This window comes from Chanodichthys erythropterus, chromosome 1 (genome assembly GCF_024489055.1).
Source record: "Chanodichthys erythropterus isolate Z2021 chromosome 1, ASM2448905v1, whole genome shotgun sequence".
NCBI classification, from domain to species: Eukaryota; Metazoa; Chordata; class Actinopteri; order Cypriniformes; family Xenocyprididae; genus Chanodichthys; species Chanodichthys erythropterus.
In genome coordinates, this window is record NC_090221.1 from 1,241,964 (window position 1) to 1,262,768 (window position 20,805).

Consider the following 20,805-nt stretch of genomic DNA (forward strand, 5'->3'; position numbering starts at 1 on the left):
ACACACGTATATTTCTCTAGAGTCTTTCTCTGCTCTTTTACTCTAATAGGTCCCAAAGCAGCTCTGAAGCTGTGATTGATGCTGCTCTCTGTCCGTATCACTCACACACACACTTTGTCATTTCAGCCTCCCGCGCACACAATCACACATACAACTACATTTTTAAATATCTTCCCCTCCCTCTTGCAGCATCTCTTCTCTTCTCTGAGGATGAGGGCGGGGCAACCTGTCACTCACATGAGATCCACCAATAGCAAACCACAACCATCCAATCAATTCCCCACAGACACAATCAAGCCCCGCCCTACATTTGTTCTTGTTTGCGAAGCCGTTTCACTCGGATATACAGCACAAAAGATGCTCACTTTAAAGTGGTCATGAATTGACCACTTTATATATAAGAGGACTTTTGATATATGTACTATAAGAATATCCTGTAAGTTTCAGAACTGAAAACTTCCTTGTTAGTCCAATAAAAGCTTTTATTGACACCAGATAGGTGAAACTCCGCCTCCACAGAAGAAATCAACGCCTACTTCATCATCGCATCATTAGCCCCGCCCACTGGTGTGTCAGTGAGATGAGGAGAGAAGAGCGATACAGGACTAAAATAACATTACCTTTCAAAGCATGTTAGGAATATGGTTATTTATTTTCAACAATGTGAAAGTCTCAGTTGAGCTTTATTTATTTGTGTTCGGTTCATTTCACTGTGGATTCTTTGGTAAATCAATCGCATTTCAGCGCAAACAGACTTTTACGATATGAACTCGACAGTAATGCAACAACATGTCAGTAACTGTGTTCATTTTAATGCCTGATCTGATATTAATGATTCATGTACAGTCACATGATCTTTGTCTGTGTGTCAGTAAATCAAACCAGCGACTAAACGCTCAACTTCAACTTGTTTAAACGGTGATTAAATTATATATAGAAAGTGATCAAAGAGCGCTCCCTTTACAATCGCTGGAGCTGTCAATCAAACAGAGAGTTTATCATAAAAAACTCCCATTTTATTCAATGAATCTCTTATGATGAAAGCATTGGTTAGTGCGCAGAAATTGAGATTCAATGACGAGATCACTGCTTTCATGAGCTCAATCAACATGTCTGTGATCGACTACATGTTCATCACTGCAACCTTTCATGCCACGATCTAAATATAATGCAGCACTTTTCATGATTAGTTAACCTTAAGAGCTGTAATGGTAAAAATGTGCTAAAAAAGAGAGTAATACTGAGCTATTTCATATGCAAAGATGTCAGCCAATCACAGCAGTGGGCGTTTACACTGAAGTCTCACAGAGACACGCCCCTTAAAACAGAGCGTTCAAATCAGAGGATAAAATCAGGGAAGGAAAATGCCTTTTATTTCTATATTATGACAATTTTTGATGTAAAAAACATACTAACATAATTATAAGTGGACCCCAGGAAACATTATAAAACAATAAAATAACACAGTTATGACCCCTTTAATACTTAGCTTTAGTAGTTTGATCAAATCCCTGAGCATTAGGGTGAACAATAGTAATAGTAATAGTGTTGCTTGCCTTAGCAAACACCAATAAACATCTAAACACACACATCAGATGTGTTTTTGTCAGTATCATGTCTCAAAACTCAGCTTTAATGATCTCCCCCTGCTTTCACAGTGTGAACGCTAAGATCTTTCGGCCTGTTTTAACTCAGGGATTGCAGGCGTGACGGATCCGTCTGGAAGAATCTCTCCTCTCCTGCTGTCAGTCAGTGTTGTGGCTAGCGGAGCGCTGTCACTAACAGATCCTCTCGCTCCTGCAGCAGACAGGATCACGCCTCACGCCGCCGCTCAACACCAGCTGCTAATTGGAGCGGCGGTGGGAAGACAGCCATGACCGAGCTGTTCACATATGTACCGCAGCGGAGTAAACACACACATCCGCTCGTTACATCCGTGCTACATTCATGTTCCTCGCAGATGCTTTTCTGCCAGTGCAACATTACAGGAGCTCAGAATACATCCAAGCTGGGCGTATACAACTGACTTGAGTTTATAATGAGTGTACACTATCAAAAGTAATGTTACAATATTGTTACACTTCCTAATTACGTTACTTAGTTAGTTTTTATGGAAAGTATGTTACTTTTTCTCACTTGGGCTGGGCTTGTTTGTTTCTTTGTTTATTGTTGGTAAATGTAAAGGCCTCTTCACACCAAAAGCATCTGTGTGTGTGTCTCTATATATACACCAGGAAACATTATTTTCCAGATGGAGAGAGTCGTTACTGATGCAGAAATGTTTCCTGCTCATTTGTATTTGTTTGAGTATGTGTTCCTCGTGTAAGCCGAGTAATTGTTTGGATATTTAAATACTTTGAACTGAGATATGAGAAAGTCAACTGTAAGCCATTAGTTGGAGTTCAATAGAAATGTTTTTTGTCATAATAAGGTGTAGTTCATGCATCTGCCAGCAGGGGCTCACCGGACCACAGACCCGCTCAACCTGTGAAATGCTGCTCGCATCACATTTTACTTTCAGAATATGGAATATAAGTGAATTAAGTGGGATTTGTGACTTCGGCCATGAAGGAAAGTCATTTACTGGAGATTTTGATGACATGGACAGAATCAATCAGGAATGCAACAATTCATCTTCATACTTAATACTTAAGGTTAATGTTCTGTGAGAAACCTTTCATTACTCAATTGCACGCCAATTTATCAAAGAAATGCTGATGATGATGATGATAGTAATACAAAGCAAGCAAGACTTACATTCTTTGTTTTATTTAAAATCAATAAATTATAGAGGTGTTAAAGAAAAAACAAATCAAATGAAGTGTCTTATTTTTCTGTTACAGTTACTCTTCTTATAAAATATACTTTCTTCACTCTAAAAAATGCTGGGTTAAAAACAACCCAATCAGAGCACACTGTGCTTTTCAGAAGGAGGGGCTTCATAGAGACAGGAAGTAAACAGAGCGTTACTGACAGACTGGGAAGAGAGGAGCTGCAACAATGGAGAATATGAGGAGAATAATCAACATTCAGTCTAGCAGAGCACAAAAAAACATCAAGACTTTGACCCAATACTCTAAAAAATGCTGGGTTAAAAACAACCCAAGTTGGGTTGAAAATGGACAAACCCAGCGATCGGGTTGTTTTAACCCAGCGGTTGGGTTAAATGTTTGCCCAACCTGCTGGGTAGTTTTATTTAACTCAACTATTGTTTAAAAATTGCTATATGGCTAGCTTAAAATGAACCCAAAATAGTTGGGAAATTAAAAACCAGATGCAAATAGAGACAACAATAATAGACAAAAGGTGAATGTTTAATATTTTATTAATATAAATTTAATAGTTAAATAGTTTATTCATATAAATGTATTAATTAGCAATTTAATAAATGTTTATTGTTTAATAATTATTCATTGAACACTAATAAATGTTCATTTCCAACATACTTTGGGTTCATTTTAAGCTAGCCATATAGCAATTTTTAAACAACAGTTGAGTTAAATAAAACTACCCAGCAGGTTGGGCAAACATTTAACCCAACCGCTGGGTTAAAACAACCCAATCGCTGGGTTTGTCCATTTTCAACCCAACTTGGGTTGTTTTTAACCCAGCATTTTTTAGAGTGTTGGGTCAAAGTCTTGATGTTTTTTTGTGCTCTACTAGATTGATTATTCTCCTCATATTCTCCATTGTTCAGCTCCTCTCTTCCCAGTCTGTCAGTAACGCTCTGTTTAGTTCCTGTCTCTATGAAGCCCCTCCTTCTGAAAAGCACAGTGTGCTCTGATTGGTTGGCTGGAGCAGTGTGTTGTGATTGGTGTTTGGGAAATGCCCCGCCCCTTACCATAACCGCCAGTTTCAACACACTACTAACTCAACCAGGCCCCGCCCCTTTATTCTGCGCATTAATTATTTAAATGACGACGTGAATATAGAGTTAACTCCGCCTCACACATGCACTAATGCATTTCAGAACGAAAAAACACTGGCTGTAAATGTGGAGGTGAATACTGATTTGACTATTTCAGATAAGGCCGTCTCCCTGTAGATTTGTGCCTTTTAGAAGTGTGTGTGTGTGTGTGTGTGTGTGTGTGTGTGTGTGTGTGTGTGTGTGTCAGGGACGATGTGAAGGTGAAGCAGCACATGCTCTCGATTCAGACAACATTTATTACACACAGCCTTGAATCACTGCCAGAGTTTCTCACAAATGGAGAGCTGAAGATATTATAACGTCTAAAAGCAAAAGCTCTCGCAGCGCTGATTAATCTCTCTGTGTCCTAAAAGATCGATAAGAGTTTATTGCTCTTTGTTTTGGTGGCTGTGGCTCTTTCAGCAGGATAATGAAAGCAGAAATGGTTCAGGAATGGTTTGAGGAGCACAATGAGTTTGAGGTGTTGACTTGGCCTCCAAATTCCCCAGATCTCAATCCAATGGAGCATCTGTGGGATGTGCTGAACAAACAAGACTGATCCATGGAGGATCCACCTCACAACTTACAGGAACATCTATAGATGCACACCTTCAGGGGTCTAGAGAGGTCCATGCCTCGACGGGTCAGGGCTGTTATATTAGGAAGCTGCTCATAATGTGATGCCTGATCGGTGTACATACTAAACTCAGAGAAGTACTGCTGTTTGGAACAGAACCAGAGCTTCATCCCCATCTGTGTTTTGATCTGGAGAGGATGTTTCTGTGCTTGATGTTGGACTGTAATTCATAATGCATAAAAACGGATGTCTCTTCTATTATAGATCACTAAAACCAGCTGCTTTACTGCTGAATGTTAGCCTTGAGCCAGCAGAAATGACCTAAACCGTTCTGAAAAACTTAATTAGAGGCCAATAAAACGCTGCTATGGAGAACTTCCTTCCTCCTGAATCTGATCTAATGTCATTTGATGACTTAATCTCGTGTTTTAAGATCATTTATGTAGAACATTTAAAGTTATTTGTTGCGCCACTTTAGAGTCGTTAACATGAAAATGTAATTACTCTCAGAGCATCCTTTCCCTTTGATTTCATTAAATGTTTTCTTGCTCTTCATCTTGAGTTCCTCGTTTAAATCCTTGTTGAAAATTGTAAATCCGATGATTTTTCCAGTCCAGATCGCAACCGTGAATGTGTCTCCGTTGATTTTTCATCAATCTGTTTTGTTTTTTTCAGGGAAAATGTTCAAGTCATTAGACTTGCCGCTGATCGTGGAGTTTATGCTAATGTTCTACAAAGACAAGCCCATTGATTGGCTGTTGGACCACATCATGTGGGTGAAGGTGTGCAACCCAGAAAAAGACGCGGTAAGAATTATACATCTCTGTTTTCTTCTTGATATTATTTCTGTCCAAGCAGGTTTTGGAACTTCAAAGCACATCAAATATGGTCAATGCCGCTCAAACGTGAAATTTGATATCTTTTTGAAGCTTGAAAGAATGGACTTGTGTCTGAATGTGGCCAAAATGTCCATTGGATAATTTGTTTCTAGTCTGAGACTTTTGTTCAAAGTGTATATAGTTGTTATATAATGTAAGTAAATGTTCTTTGTGTCCCACAGAAACATTGTGACAGGCAGAAAGCAAACCTACGTATCCGCTTTAAACCGTCTCTCTTCCAGCATGTCGGAACACACTCTTCCCTCGCTGGAAAGATCCAGAAACTCAAGGTGTGTGTGTGTGTGTGATCATTTAATACAATAGGCACAGTACTCTGCCTCAGGACTATGTTCATTTCTCCTCATAGATTGTCCAAATTACAAATCAGAATCCCAGAAGGCATCTGATAACCGCTCATATCGTGTCCCTACTCTGTCTTTATTCCCTCCGATTGAAGAGCGGTAGGAATCACCATGGCGATGAGTGCTCGTCTGACCCGCCCGTTCTCTGTCGTATTGATTTTTCTCCTCGTCTGACGAGCTGCTGAATGAATCCGACGCTCCATTTCCTGCTCGCTGTATTCTTCCCTACATTTATCATAATACTGCCTCAATCACATCATTCTTTGTCTTCTTCTAGATGACGACTTTTATTTATGTTTTTCATATCAACTTTTGACATGTTTTCACATTAAAGTCTGTTTGATGTTAGATTTCAGGGGCCATATTTAGCAAAAATCTTAAGACTAAAAATTGCTCTTTGGTAATTTTTCACCGAAAAATGTTACCTTTTTTTTTTTTTTTTTTTTTTTTACAATTATTTCCTTCATCAAATGGTATGAAACTTGGTAAAGGTCTTGGCACTTGTTATGTGAACAAAAAATCATGGACATGATTTGAAAAGGTTAAATGCAATGTGGCTGCATTGGAAATGTGAGGCGAACGTCCTCTAGTGGAAGCGTTTGGTACTGCACCCAAACAAAGTTACTGAAAGCTCATTTTTTGAGATCTCAACCTCAAACTTATCTAGATTAATACATTTGATTTTCTCACAGTTTGAGAATATAAATGTTTTTGGAAAAGATACATTTAATATAAAATTTTTTTTTTTTTTTCACTTTTCATAAGGATAAATTTTAACTATAAATATTTATGTAATATTTTTTTTTTTTTTTTTTTTTTACTTTATTTTTATTTATTTCTTTTAAGTTTTTTCACTTCAGCAATAATCTGCCAAGTGTCTTCTTTAAAACTAGACCACCTTCAGTCTGTGCTCCAAGATTTATGACAGTTTATGTTGGAAATGTCATTTTCAGGTATTTCATGAATTTTTAAAATTTCATTTTCTGTATGCTCAGAAAGTGAATAAATGGATTATAACTACTGCAGAAATATAGTTTAGTACCGTAACATCCTAAAAAATATATATATATATTAAATAAACATTATCAAACTAAAATATAGAACAATCATTTCATTGAAATAAAAGTAAAAATTGTGGTAATTTTTAAGCTCCATGCGAGGAGCACCAGAGGGTTAAAAAGAAGTCGGCAACTTTTAACAATAAGATCTCATTTTTGTAACATTATCAGGCACATGCTGCAAAGCAAAAAAGATAAATGTTACTTTGTGCAATATTCATATTACATTCCTGCAAATATGACAGAAAATTCCCTGGCATTATCCTGCGGCAAAAAGGAGAGTAATTGCTTTTTAGACAACCTGGACGAACCAATGAATAATGTTTTGGGTGGGTTATTTTACTAATAAAATGATCATGTGAGAATGTCTCAGTGAGCTTTTATGATATTTTACACGCATAAGATGATTTTAGCACATTCGGTGTGGACGAGCAGCCGCTAGTTTAATGTGAACGTCGCCTGAAAGTCTGAGTCAAGGATGAAATGATAAAATATAAACATAAAAAGTATTTCAAAGGTAGTGAATATAAATGATGAAGGCATAAAAAAGATACTTTAAATGTAACTTTAATGTTACAACAATAAAAACATAAAGGTTTGACATAAAGGACTGTATTTGAAGAAACGCCCAAACACTGTTTGTGTAGTCCTTCACTGTCCTTCTGTCTGTTTTGGTCAGGATAAGGACTTCGGGAAGCAGACGTTGCATAAAGGTCACGCGAACCCGCTAGCTGAGGTCACCACCAGTCTGAAGACGTACCAGCACTTCACGCTGGAGAAGGCCTATCTGGGCGAGGATTTCTTCTGGGCGTTCACACCTGTGGCGGGAGACTTCATCCGCATCCGCTTCTTCACGCCTGTCCGTGTGGAGAGGTACTGTCACACATCCCTCCGGATTCTCTCTCAGGTTGCACTGAAACACAGCACTACAAATGAGAGAAGGCAATCCCAGAATGCCAGATTTATCCAGTTTAGTTCATTCAATATGTACCTTCTCAAAAACATCAACAATAGTTCAGTTTAATCAGAAAATCTTGCTGAATGTTTGTGTCTCCGTATAGAGTGCAAGAAGTAAAAACTCCATTCTTTTTCTCCATAGGGAAATTTATTTTTAACAATAACTTTTAACTGATTTTTAACAATAATGTGGACTGAGACACTATCATTTTAACAAAATCAAACTAAAATATTTACTAAAAAAGTGATTAAATCTATTTTTTTGCCTTTCATGTGACCATTAACCAACATCAGAGACTCGTAAACATGCAAAAGTGGCGTTAAATTATTAAAATATTAACTTAAAATCTCAAAGGAGCCTTCAAGTAAATATTTTACATCAAATCAGCTACCATCTTCTAACGCACAAATCTTTCTTAAGCTCGTCGCTCCCTGAAGCGCTGCTGTGTGTTTTTACGCGAGTCTGTTTTTGTGGCGCACTGACTCTCCGTCAGCTCTGAGCTTTCCTTTCCTTTCCTCGGAAGGCTGCTGCCCGTGAATGAAGCTGAAAGCATGTTGTCCGTTCTGTAATAGAGCTCGTCTCGCAGTCGTTCGCATCACGCTGACTCAGACAAGCTGGATAATGCATCAATCATCATGAGCCACATTCGTCCATACATTTTTAACCCTAATGGAAAGTTCATGCATATTTCAGGCTTAATTGAGAGTTAATAGTGCTCATTCTGAATGAGAGCGATTGACGATCACTCACTGGCCTCCTTCATGCTACAGAAGACACAGTTTAACAAGCGCAGGTGTCCGTTTACACTCCGCAGCGGCTCTACATGTGTAATTATAGAGAGAAATCTGCCAGCGTCTGTGACTGCTCGTGTTCCCCAGAGGAGAAAGAAGATTGGACCTTTGTTTTTGGACTCTCAAATATGTTTGAATGTCATTGCGTTACATAGCATGTTATAAAGTGCCATCTTTTTTTGTAGATGCGTTTAGTCACCTGGTTTAAGCCGTAGTTTTTTGTGTGACTAAAACTCGCGTTCAGTAGTTTGGGGTCAGTAAGAGATGTGATGCATTAAATTGATCAGAATTGAAATTTACATTGTTACAGTGTTTCCATTTCAAATAAATGCTTTCAATTCATCAAAGAATCCTGGAAAAAATACATCATGTTTTGCAGAAAAATATCGATAATCTTGAGCATCAAATCATCATATCAGAATGATTTCTGAAGGATCATGTGACACTGAAGACTGGAGTAATGAAGCTGAAAATTCAACTTTGATCACAGGAATAAATTACACTTTACTATACAGTATATTCACATAGAAGTTATGTTAAATTGTAATAATATTTCACATTTAGGGGTCAAGCCCCAAAGGGGCGAAATCGTTAGTTTTCTTATTATTATTCTTCCGCTGTTAAGTCTATGGCAGCCCATAGAAATGCATGGTAAAAAATGATGACATTTGGCACACAGATAGAGGACAGTCTGATATGTTACCATAGCAAATTTGGAGTCTCTACCTCAAACCCTCTAGCGCCACCAACAGTTCAAATATTCACTTATGTTTATGCTCATAACTTTTGACGCATAAGTCCTAGTCAGCCATTTTGAATTTTGAATTTTGTCCTAGAAACAAAATTATTTTTTCCTCCGATTCTATGCTGATTCGAATGATATCCATGATATCTTTTTCTTTGGTCCGCCATTTTGGGCGTTGGCCATTTTGAATTTAGTCAAAAAATGCTGTGTTTTATGAATGCATGAACGTAACGTTACGAAAGACTATAAAGGCTAATATTGTCCACAACCCATTGCGCATTGGACGAGGATTCAGTTCAGAACTACAAACACGAGTAAAAAGTGTTAAAAAAATACAAAACATGGCAGTAGTATAAGTAGGTGAATTGGGACGCAGCACATGTTCTGAGAGGACCTGTAAAGTTTTAGGTCAGTGCCCCCTAGTGGTCAAGAGATATATTGAAGTTTATGAAAATGCTTATATAAAAAATTCAACATATTGTCATATAACTTACATCATTAGATTTGTTGCCACCAGATTTGCGATAATCTACCATACTTACTGTCCGCCATATTGATCTTTATTCAAAACTTACAAAATTTTGTCCGATTTGTATGAAATTTGGTTTGTAGCATCTACAGACACTGCAGATTTCTGATAGACCCAACTGTTGTTTTATACTGCGTCAACAAATTTGACTGCGAGCACGCCAAAATGGATATGCGCCTGTATCTTTGCAAAAGTTTGGTGTATTGACATGAAACTTGGTACATGTCATCAAAGGCATGTCTTGAGGATGCATGCAGAGTTTCGTCACAGCGCCACCTACTGCTCAGAAGTTATAAACCATGATGTTGTAAGTGCTTTAACTGATGTAATTTAAACAGCTTTATCCTAACCTCATGATGTCCGCAAATATTTCCGTTTCTACAGCTTGACCCCGTATTGCTGCTTGCAGCTATATTTTTTACTGTATTTTTTATCAATTAAATGCAGCCCAGGTGAACATGAGAGACTTCTTTCAAAAACATTACAAAAAACGTACTAACCCCAAACTTTTAAACAGTCGAGTAAACGTCTACTTTTTGGGGCCACTGTGTGCTGCAGCGTCTATAAATAAATGCATGATAAGATTATATATAAAGAAACATCTGCAGCACCGTTCTTTAGCATTGCACTCCTTATGGAGTTATAAGATTGATGGTTTGGGTGATATTTGTGTGCAGGTATTTCTTCCGCAGTGGAAACATCGAGCACCCTGGAGACAAGCTCTTCAACACTACAGTGGAGGTTCTTCCTTTCGACGTGAGTCCCTGTCAATGTGTGCAGAAGAACACTAAGAGAGTGTTTGTTTGATTGTGTGTTCCCTCTGGGCAGGAGAAGACTGCTCTAAACACCTCACAGATCTGTGCTGAAACACGGTCTCAACCTGCTCAATACTGCAGTCAGGGTTGAAAATATAATGCAGTCGCAAGATCTCTTTGGCATGGTTCCTGTTTGAGCAGATAAGAGCTGAATTTATCACATTTGGCTTAGAACCTGTTTATATTATTATTATTGCCCATACTTAGGGTTATGGACTTAAATCTCTAACCTTTGTGCCATATAACTACAGACACGTCTGATATCTCTAATGCTTGCGAGTGGACGTCATCCTTGCAACCATCGAGAGCAAAAGATCAAGATTAATAAACACACAACATGAAATACACCGATCGGGCATAACATTATGACCACCTTCCTAATACAGGAGCTCGTCTGTTGGATCGGACCACACGGGCCAGCCTTTGCTGACTCTCGGCCATCCATGACCTTGTCTCCGGTTCGTCACTGTTCCTTCCTTGGAGCACTTTTGATAGATACTGACCACTGCAGACCGGGAACACCCCACAAGAGCTGCAGTTTTGGAGATGCTCTGACTCAGTCTCTAGCCATCACAATTTGGTCCTTGTCAAACTCGTTCAAATTCTTACACTTGCCCATTTTTCCTGTTTCCAACATCAACTTTGAGGACAAAATGCAGCCTAATATATCCACCCACTAACAGGTGCCGTGATGAAGAGATGATCAGTGTTATTCACTTCACCTGTCACTGCTCATAATGTTATGCCTGATCGGTGCACAACACCTAGAAATCCCAAAAAAGTATCCGTGTACTTTCTTCACCGTTTGTCGAATGAGAGCTGACAGATACTTGTGACGAACACAACGGATATATTACGTCAGACAGCCAGAGTTCGAGCAAAATAGGAGAAGGCAAAGCAGTGGAGATAAAGATATACTTCTGTTTTATGAGCTAATGGAACCGTACTGACACACCGTAATAAAATGTGACCTGCTGTGTGTGCGGTCGTCGCGGAGGAAATATTTTCCCCCGAGGGAGAGCAGACGAGGGGCGGCACTGTGATTTAAGATTACAGCCGGAAACGGACCTTCACCACAAGATTAATCGTGGGATTTTCTAAGAGCGAGAGCCTGTCACCCTTTAATATCTCTCACCCCCTCGCAGGTTTTTGCTTCTCCTCCCTGCCGGGTTGTTATATCTCTCTTTTTTCCTCATTTCCCTCTTTGTAAAGCTCCCTTTAGGGACATTTATGGAATTCAGCCGGATATAGGAAATTATCAGGCAATGCTCTGGAGAAAAGAGTATTTGTGGTCTGTTTTATGCTGTTAATGCAGTTTAGGAAATTAGAGCGTCGCTCTGCTGGGGGTTTGAACGTATTTGTCTTCTCTTGGGCCACATCACAGAGTTTCGGTCCAAGAAGAAGCCTCGTTTCAGAAGATACAGTTGCCAGGAATGCAGACACAATATGTGTAAACCCAGTCTCTAGTGTTGTTTGCTTACACAGTTATTCATGGGCTTTTTTTATTCGGAGAGGATAGTAGAGAGCAGACAGGAAAGCATTGGGTGGAGAGACCTTGAGATGGGAAATTAACTCGGGTTACTCGCCATATGTCGGAGCATTGACCGCTAGGCTTTCGGCACTAACATAGTCTGTGAAGTTTAACTGATCATCAATCACAACTCCAAGGTTCCTGGCTGTCCTGGATGGAGTTATAGTTGATAAACCTAGCTGAATGGAGAAGTTGTGATGAAGTGACCACAAGCAGGTCTGTCTTCGCAAGGTTGAGTTGAAGGTGGTGGTCCTTCATCCAGGCGCTGACAGATGTGTCAGACAGGCCGAGATGTGAGCAGCTACCGTTGAAATCATCAGTGATAGGAAAAACTATGTTTCTGAATGAGTGATGACGTGTAGATGCAGAAGAGAAGTGGTCCCAGCACCGAGCCCTGAGGCACTCCAGTAGCTAGATGTTGGGACTTAGACACCTCCAAGATACTTTGAAGGACCTACCTGAGAGGTAAGACTGGAGTGTGGCTCCTGAGATGCCCGTTGTCAACAGGAACAACTGCAGTGAATGTCTGCGCTGATCTTCCTCCCTGTAAATGTCATCTCAGGGCTCCTGCGTCACTTCTCTTTAAGGCTTCCATCACGCTTTAATTGCTTTTGCTGTCATTTTTATTTTATCTTGACAGAAAAGCAGAAACACAGATTGGTTCAATATATCACTTTCAGAAGAACCTCTGGCAAAACTGACATAAAGGAATATCACTTCAGATCTGGCAAAATATGCACTCGCTTTCATAAACCGGTCATTCATATAGAGAGATTATTGCATGCAACAGAATAACGACGGCCATATGTTTTCACACAGTGATGCCAAATTTTTATATTTTATAAAGAAAAGAGTTGCGTTTGTCTGTGCAAAACTAATCACAAGTGCTGTGGGTGGTTGCTAGGATGTTCTGGGTGGTTGCTAGGTGGTTTGTTAAAACTGAAGTCTCTCTGATAATCGGCTCTCTAGATATGGCTGGGGTTCCTCCAATATAAGAGTATGGGAATGAGGATGTTAATTTCTGCAAGTATTATTGAATGCGTCAAGAAATAACTCAAAAGTAGGCAGAAGTAGCAATAATTCATATTTTTTTCAACACGCCCTTTGATTGGCATAACAGTGTATCATCATGCAGGTGTAATTGTGTTGATACTGACATCAAGAAGTATACCTCGGATACTAAATGTTAGTAATTTCAATACTAATTTATTGTGAAAAATCAATTTTTGAAGCAAGTACATAACCAGCCAGTGTTCAAAACTATCTCCTTATAATTCGAATGGTACTTTTTTCCCTGGGAAATTCGATCATGCCTTATTTTGGTCATTATTCCAAGACTACAATCTGTGATTCTGAAGTACAGTATCCACACTTGTGCGGTGACTGACAGCAAACATTAGATTCATCCGCTCTGAGGAGCCGTGCCAATGCACAACCCACGAAAAGATGATAATTCCACAAATAACTGCAATTGCAGGTTTCAACCAGAGATGGCGACAAAGAGGCAAAACTTATAGACTGCAGTTTTAATGATAAATAAAAACATTTGCAGTTCAGTTTGCTTGAAAAACAGAGAAGAGCTTGTGTGAAGAACAGATGTGAGTGAGTGGAGAGGGTTTACGTGCTGAAACACTCCAACACGTTTGTCCCTCCTCAGAATATTCAGTCGGAGAAAGAAGCACTGAAGGAGGGGAGAGAGAAGACGCCGAAGTACCAGCGCACAGAAGACGGCTTCATCAGAATAGGTGAGCTGCACCTGCTGTGAAGAGCACACTAAATATAGCAGCATGATTCAGCACAAAAAGAACATTCATGCGCTGAAAATGCTGAAAGAAACCGTGATTGTGGTTATGAATGACTGATGTCAGCTTGTTGTTGTGTTGATTTGCTTTAAATAAAATATCTTTAGTCTTTTCATCATCTTGAACCTCATATAAATGATGCAACATCATATGGCACTATTAAAACGTCCTCCACAGTGACATTCTCCTGAGAGAACGCCAGAACGCCCACTTCTGAAGCGCTTGCATGAGGAGAATTTGACTCGTGGAAAAGATGTTTGTGTGAATTTGGACTGGGTTGAACATACTGATTTAGTGATTTTAATCAATTCTCATTTTGATGGACCAATATTAATTCTTAAATCGCAAGAACAAAACTTCACCAAACTATTTCTAGCGCCTTCTATTCAAAAAAATCGCAGTAAGCTTTGTGCTTTAAGTCTCAGCTTTTAAATTCTGTAAGTTTATTACGAAAATATAAACATAAAATACTGTTTTGTGGCTCTTTTTTGTGGTTCTTTTAATGTCGATCATGTCTTCCTCTTTACTACTAGTTACAGCATGAAATAAACGTGAATGAACATCAGAAGGTATGTTGAAAGATACACAACAACTTACTGAAATGAATCGTCATGTATTCGATCAATCAGTGTTTCAAACTCTGAAATGCGTCAATAAAACAGTCATGTAACGCCACATTTACCGCAGAAAAGCCGTTCAGTGATCATAAACTCATTAGTCAGCTTCTTAAATCCCAAGAACAAAACTTTACTAAATATTTATAGCGCCTCCTATTCAAAAAATACGCTTTGTGCTTTGGTACTTCTGATATGAAACAAAGTCTCTGTTTTCAAATTCTGTCAGTTTTATTATGAAATATAAACAATAAATACTGTTTTGTGGCTCTTTAATCAGTTCAAGCGCGTGTGAAACGATCATCTCTTCCTCTAGTTACAGCATGAAATAAACGTGAATGAACATCAGAAGGTATGTTGAAAGATTCAGAACAAATTACTGAAATGAATCATGTCTCATCAGTGTTTCAACCACAGAAAGACGTCAATAATATCACATTTACAGCAGAAAAGCCGTTAAATGTCCATAAACTCATTCGTCAGCTAGAAAAATAACCCTAGAGAGCAGCATACCTGATGTATATCCAAATGAATCAATATCAAATCGAATCGTGTTGTGAAATTTGAACCAGCAACCAGCCGTAGTGTGAATCGTTCACTCCTCAGGCCTCGCTTTCCGTCTTTCTCTCGCTCGCTCTCCAGATCCATGGAGAAAATCCTAGCAAATCTTTATTTTGAAACGTCTGAACTGTTTTTGATCTGTTTGCCTCTCTCACTCTTCTCATGATTATGTATGGATGTGTCTGATTGCTGTGCCTCAGGGTTTATTGAGGCCCGTCCCTCATGACAGAGCGTTAGATTTCCCCTTTAGTCATTAATGCGCTGAATATAATCCAGACAGACGCTTCGGAGCGCTGCGGGAACATGAGCAGAAAATGCATGTTAATCATTCAAAATATTTATCATCCAAAAAATCCAAATGACATTTCATCCTGCTCTCCTGTATGCTGGTTTATTTGATGTGTTTTGTGTGTAGTTCATTTCACACGAAAATCCTTCGTTACAGTGTTGCTCACAATATTCTATTAATGGTTTGTTTTTCTACTGAATCAATTAAAGTTTGGCACGATCTGCCTCAGCCTCTTGTCCGCCACATCTCAGAAGACTTGTTATGCGAATGTTTTGAAGAGCTTGTGTTGATTCGTCCCTCAGGGAAGTTTGAGAACGGGATCGCGGAGGGCGAGGTGGACGCTTCCTTCGGCCCGCTGGAGGCTCTGCGGCTCTCGGTGCTGACCGACTCTCCTGTGTGGGTCATTCTCAGCGAGGTACAAATGACCTGCTGCTCCGCTTTTTGTCAAATCAACTTAGATAATTAATGTGGTTCAGATGACATAATATTTTGAGTTTCTGTTGATTAAATCAACCGCCTTCATTGTATTAATGAACTCAAATGACGTTTTAAGACAAGCAGGTAAATTAACTTAAAGGTTTTAAGTTAAACCAACAATTATTTATAATACAGTACCGGTCAAATGTTGGGAAACATTGTTTTGTTTTTGTTTTTTTGAGTTTTTTCTGCTCACAAAGGCTGAATTTATTATAAATACAGTAAAAATTGTGAAATATTTTTACAATGTAAATCAGCTGTTTTCTATGTGAATATATAGTAAAGTGTAATTTATTCCTGTGATCAAAGCTGAATTTTCAGCATCATTACTCCAGTCTTCAGTGTCACATGATCCTTCAGAAATCATTCTAATATGATTTCTTATTTTAATCAATGCTGAAAAGAAAGAAATTAATACTTTAATTCAGCAAATGCACATTAAATAAATTTCTGAAAATAAATGTTGTTCTAGTCATCAAAATGTATCACGTTTTGCACAAAAATCTCGATAATAATAATAAATGTTTCTTGAGCATCAAATCTGATTTCTGAAGGACACTGAAGACTGGAGTAATGATGCTGAAAATTCAACTTTGATCACAGAAATAAATTACACTTTACTATATATTCACATAGAAAAGAGTTCTTTTAAATTGTAAAAATATTTCACAATTTTTACTGTATTTTTCATCAAATAAATGCAGTTTTGTTGAGCAGAAGAGACTTAAAAAACCTTAATGTTTCAAACTTTTTGACTGGTAGTGTATATATATGTATTTGTTTACATTTTTAACATAAAAATATAAGGTGAAAATGTCAGTGTCACCTTTATTTACATAGCACCATTAAAAAACACGATTGTTGACCAAAGTGCTGCACAATATATCAAAAGGCTATCAAAATTAAAACCATATAAAATATAACAGATAACAAACAGACAAAATCAACTATGAAGATGTTTTACATATTTTACATACAATTTTACAGCTAGTAAATCAATAAAAAGAGCAACAAGATATTATATAATAGTAAGATAACTGCATTTTAGTTTATATTAACTTCTGTTATACTTTAATATAATTTATATGTAATGTATAATTATACACTTTCATTCAGTCTCTTCTGCTGACCAGAGCTTCATTTATTTGATCAAAAATACATTAAAAATTGTGAAATATTTTTATAATTTAAATGAAATGTTTTCTATGTGAATATATAGTAAAGTGTAATTTATTCCTGTGATCAAAGCTGAATTTTCAGCATCATTACTCCAGTCTTCAGTGTCACATGATCCTTCAGAAATCATTCTGATATGCTGATTTGATGCTCAAAAAACATTGATGATTATTATCAATGTTTAAAACAGTTTCAGATTTGTGTGGAAACTGTGATACATTTTATTTTTCAGGATTTTTGATGAATAGAAATCTGAAAAAACAGCATTTATTTGAAATAGAATCTTTTGTAACATTATAAATGTCTTTATTCTCACTTGTTTTGATCAATTTAGTGCATAAAATACTATTATATTTTGTATTATTTGTATGTTAAATGTGTAATAATGTGTATTTTAATTATATATGTATATATATATAAAGCGTAGTATTTTTGTCATTTGTAAACAGTTTTCCACCTCCTCTCTCTCTCGGCAGATTTTCATCAAGAAAGCCGAGTGATGATGTTCAGCAATACCTCACGTGTTCAGCAGCTCTCTGGTGCAGGATGGCGTCTGCTCAGCACCTCCACAGGAGCTCCTCACACCAGTTTCTTTAGCTTGGTCCAACAGCGCCCACTGCTGGCGACAAGCTGTTACAGCAGGGCAGAGAATGCCAGACGGTGGCTGATGACGGACACACACAGACACGCAGCTCGTGCTGTCAGACGCGCCGCTCCTGCTGATGACGACTGTCTTTTGTAAACTGTATTTATATGTATATATGCCCATGGCTGAGCTGATGTAATTACACTGGTATGTTGTCAAGGGCTTCCTGGACGGAGAAACTTTGACTAATGCTGCTTTGGAATGGAAGACTCTTCTTGATTTCCTACTCGAGATTTGATTTTCAAAGTTCAGTTTGTGCTGTTAATTAGTTGACAAATGCTTCTGTTTAGGCTACTCCAAATGGTGTGTATTTATTGTATTTATGAGGATACATTAAGAGTACACACACGTGATAGATGCGTGTTAGTTCCTCCAGATCGGCCCAAAAGATCCCTGATGATGAACGAGTGACGTTATTGTAACTAGAGTATGCTGCAGAACTCTTCTTCTTATAATTAAAAGGAAAACAAGAGGGAAGCCTTCGGAACGTTTTATTTATACATGTATTTTTTATTATTATTATTATTATCATTTTTTACTTTCCAGACACATTGCAATATGTTTTTTCCCTCTTCCTGCCTTAATGTGACGCAGACACAGTGCTGATGTGAGCGGAAACAGATCTATAATGCACCAACATCGGACAGGGAACGTTCTCAGAACGTTCTCTCAAATTTATGAGCAAACGTTCGTCCAGTAACGTTAATAGAATGTTTGCTTAAGGTTATCTGGTCTCAAAATGTTAGTACAAAACCAATATTTATAGATCTTTTTTTTCCCAAAACATTTTATTTGGACGTTCATCTAATGTTTTTTAAATGTTTGGCTACTCCTTATTACAGAACGTTCAGAGAACGTTCAGAAAACATTCAGAAAACATTCAGAGAACATTCAAAAGTAACGTTGCCATGCAGAATGATAAAATACAATGTTCTCTTAACGTTCACATAACCAAGAATGTTCAGAGAACGTTTCCGTAACGTTGTGGAAACGTTAGCCGAGTGTTCTCTGACTCTGAACGTGACTTAAAATCTGTTCAGCTCAGTGTGAATCGATGCACTGGTATTTAGACGCTCAGTTTGCTCTCGGAAAATATGAATAATTAATATTTATCAGATGCTACATAAATTTGCCAAGGGTTCTGATATTTATCCCTGCCTTACAATGATTCGCTGTTTCGTTTAACACGAGGACACCACTGCTGGATAGAGGTAAACTGGACGATCTTGATCTCGATCGAAGCCTTCAGAGAACGTTTGTGCAATAGGACAACACCATCTGAAGAACCAATGAGGATTAGCAGGAGGGTCACGTGACTCGCGTCCCAGCAGCCCCTCAGCTTTCACTGTCCCTTCATTGGTTTCTCTTGATTAGCCCATCTGAAAATGTAATGCTCAGCTGATTTGAATAAAGTCAAAGTCCAAACTTGACCTCAGTGTTTAAATGTTGTTATGCAAAGTACTGTTTGAGCAAGACGAGCTCTTCAGATGTGTAAGTCGAGATATCCTCTCTTATATATATGGAAGTGGCTCTGAAAGTGTTCTTCAAGATTAACTCGTCTCACTCGACCGGCGGCTCCACCGCTCTCACTGCTGATGGAAATGAGATGATGACCACCTGAAAGATCAAGGGTGTGTCCTAAACACTGGAGGTCAGTTTCACTCGCATGACAGTAAAGATCCAGTCGCTAATCCACACACTGAAACTGTGAAACTGACATGACATCAGCTGGAGTCCAACATCATTTACTTTCTTCTGTGGAACAGAATTATCAATTTTTCTTTTATGCCAAAAATCATTAGGATATTAAGTAAAATTGTTTTGTACATTTCCTATCGTAAATATATCAAAAATGTATTTTTGTGAGTGGATATGCATTGCTAAGGAAATTTAAAGGCGATTTTCTATACATGTCAATTTCAAAACATTGACCCTCATGACTGGTTTTGTGGTCCAGGGTCACATATATCACCAGTTATTATCGCATAATGAATGTTAATATGGTGATCAAGTCTTGAATTATGCATTTTAAAGCCTTGCCAGTTAAACTTTTTACACAGATGATGTTCTGACATGAGCTTACACCCGAAACACACTAAAACGCACTAAAATCCTGTCAGAAAGCGTGTGAGTACTGAAATAAGTTCTCTTTCACATCGTCTTATTGCGCTTAAACTGTCAAATACACACAGTTGTTTATATATTAAGTGAAAATAATGCATAATTGAATCCGTGCATTCGTTCTTAAAGTGACAGCAGCCTAATAATTGATATGTATTTATATATATCAATTATATAAATATGTGTGTTATATATATATATATATATATATATATATATATATATATATATATATATATATATATATATATATATATATATATATATACAGCCAAACCAAAAATTATTCAGACATTTTTGATATATTTTAGTGGGTTCAGGACACTATAGTTCACTTATGTAAGTGAGGATAGCAAAATAAAGTAAATTGTGACATATTATACCAAAAAATTCCTCATACAATGGACTACCAGTAAAACTGATAAAAATTTGGGACCAAAAATGATTCAGACACTTTGACCTGACCATGTTTTGCTTAAGTGTTATCTGACATAATTAAGATTAATTTTTCTGACACAGTTTAACTCTGAGACCGTCATTTTTTATCACCATTTTTTAAAACTAGAGTGAATAAACTGTATTAATAAATGAAATTTTAAAGTTGTCTCAATATACGTATATATACATATACATATGTACATATATATTAGTTTTATGTACTAAAAATAAGGTCGCTCAGTATCATTATCCTCAAAAAAGAAAAGAAAATATATTTGTCTACAAATCTAATTTGAAACCTTCATTACAAACAAATTTCGTAAAATGTTTGTTAAAATTTTTTGACTACTATAATTTTTTTTGATATTTGATTGTTTTCTAAGTGTTAATCGTGTTTTTCTTTCTTTTTTTTCTTCTTTTTTTTTTTACATTTTTGTGTTGGATTTTAAAGATTTACAAATACAGCCAAAAGGGTACATTATAAGCAAAACAAACAAAGAATATAATTAAAGTTAAATAAAGCATTAAAG

The 20,805-nt window shown here is 37.4% G+C and overlaps 1 protein-coding gene across 1 annotated transcript in view; it reads left to right on the forward strand.

The window, feature by feature from the left end:
• The window catches only part of mgat4b (alpha-1,3-mannosyl-glycoprotein 4-beta-N-acetylglucosaminyltransferase B), a 101,254-nt gene extending 82,119 nt beyond the window's left edge, over positions 1-19,135 (forward strand). Inside the window, exons 9-15 of the mRNA XM_067384554.1 lie at positions 5,160-5,290; positions 5,545-5,652; positions 7,462-7,655; positions 10,483-10,561; positions 13,809-13,896; positions 15,720-15,832; positions 17,547-19,135. Coding sequence (XP_067240655.1) covers positions 5,160-5,290; positions 5,545-5,652; positions 7,462-7,655; positions 10,483-10,561; positions 13,809-13,896; positions 15,720-15,832; positions 17,547-17,570 — 737 coding nt within the window. The 3' untranslated portion in view covers positions 17,571-19,135. The remainder of the gene's footprint in view (positions 1-5,159; positions 5,291-5,544; positions 5,653-7,461; positions 7,656-10,482; positions 10,562-13,808; positions 13,897-15,719; positions 15,833-17,546) is intronic.
• The last annotated feature ends 1,670 nt before the right edge of the window (positions 19,136-20,805 follow it).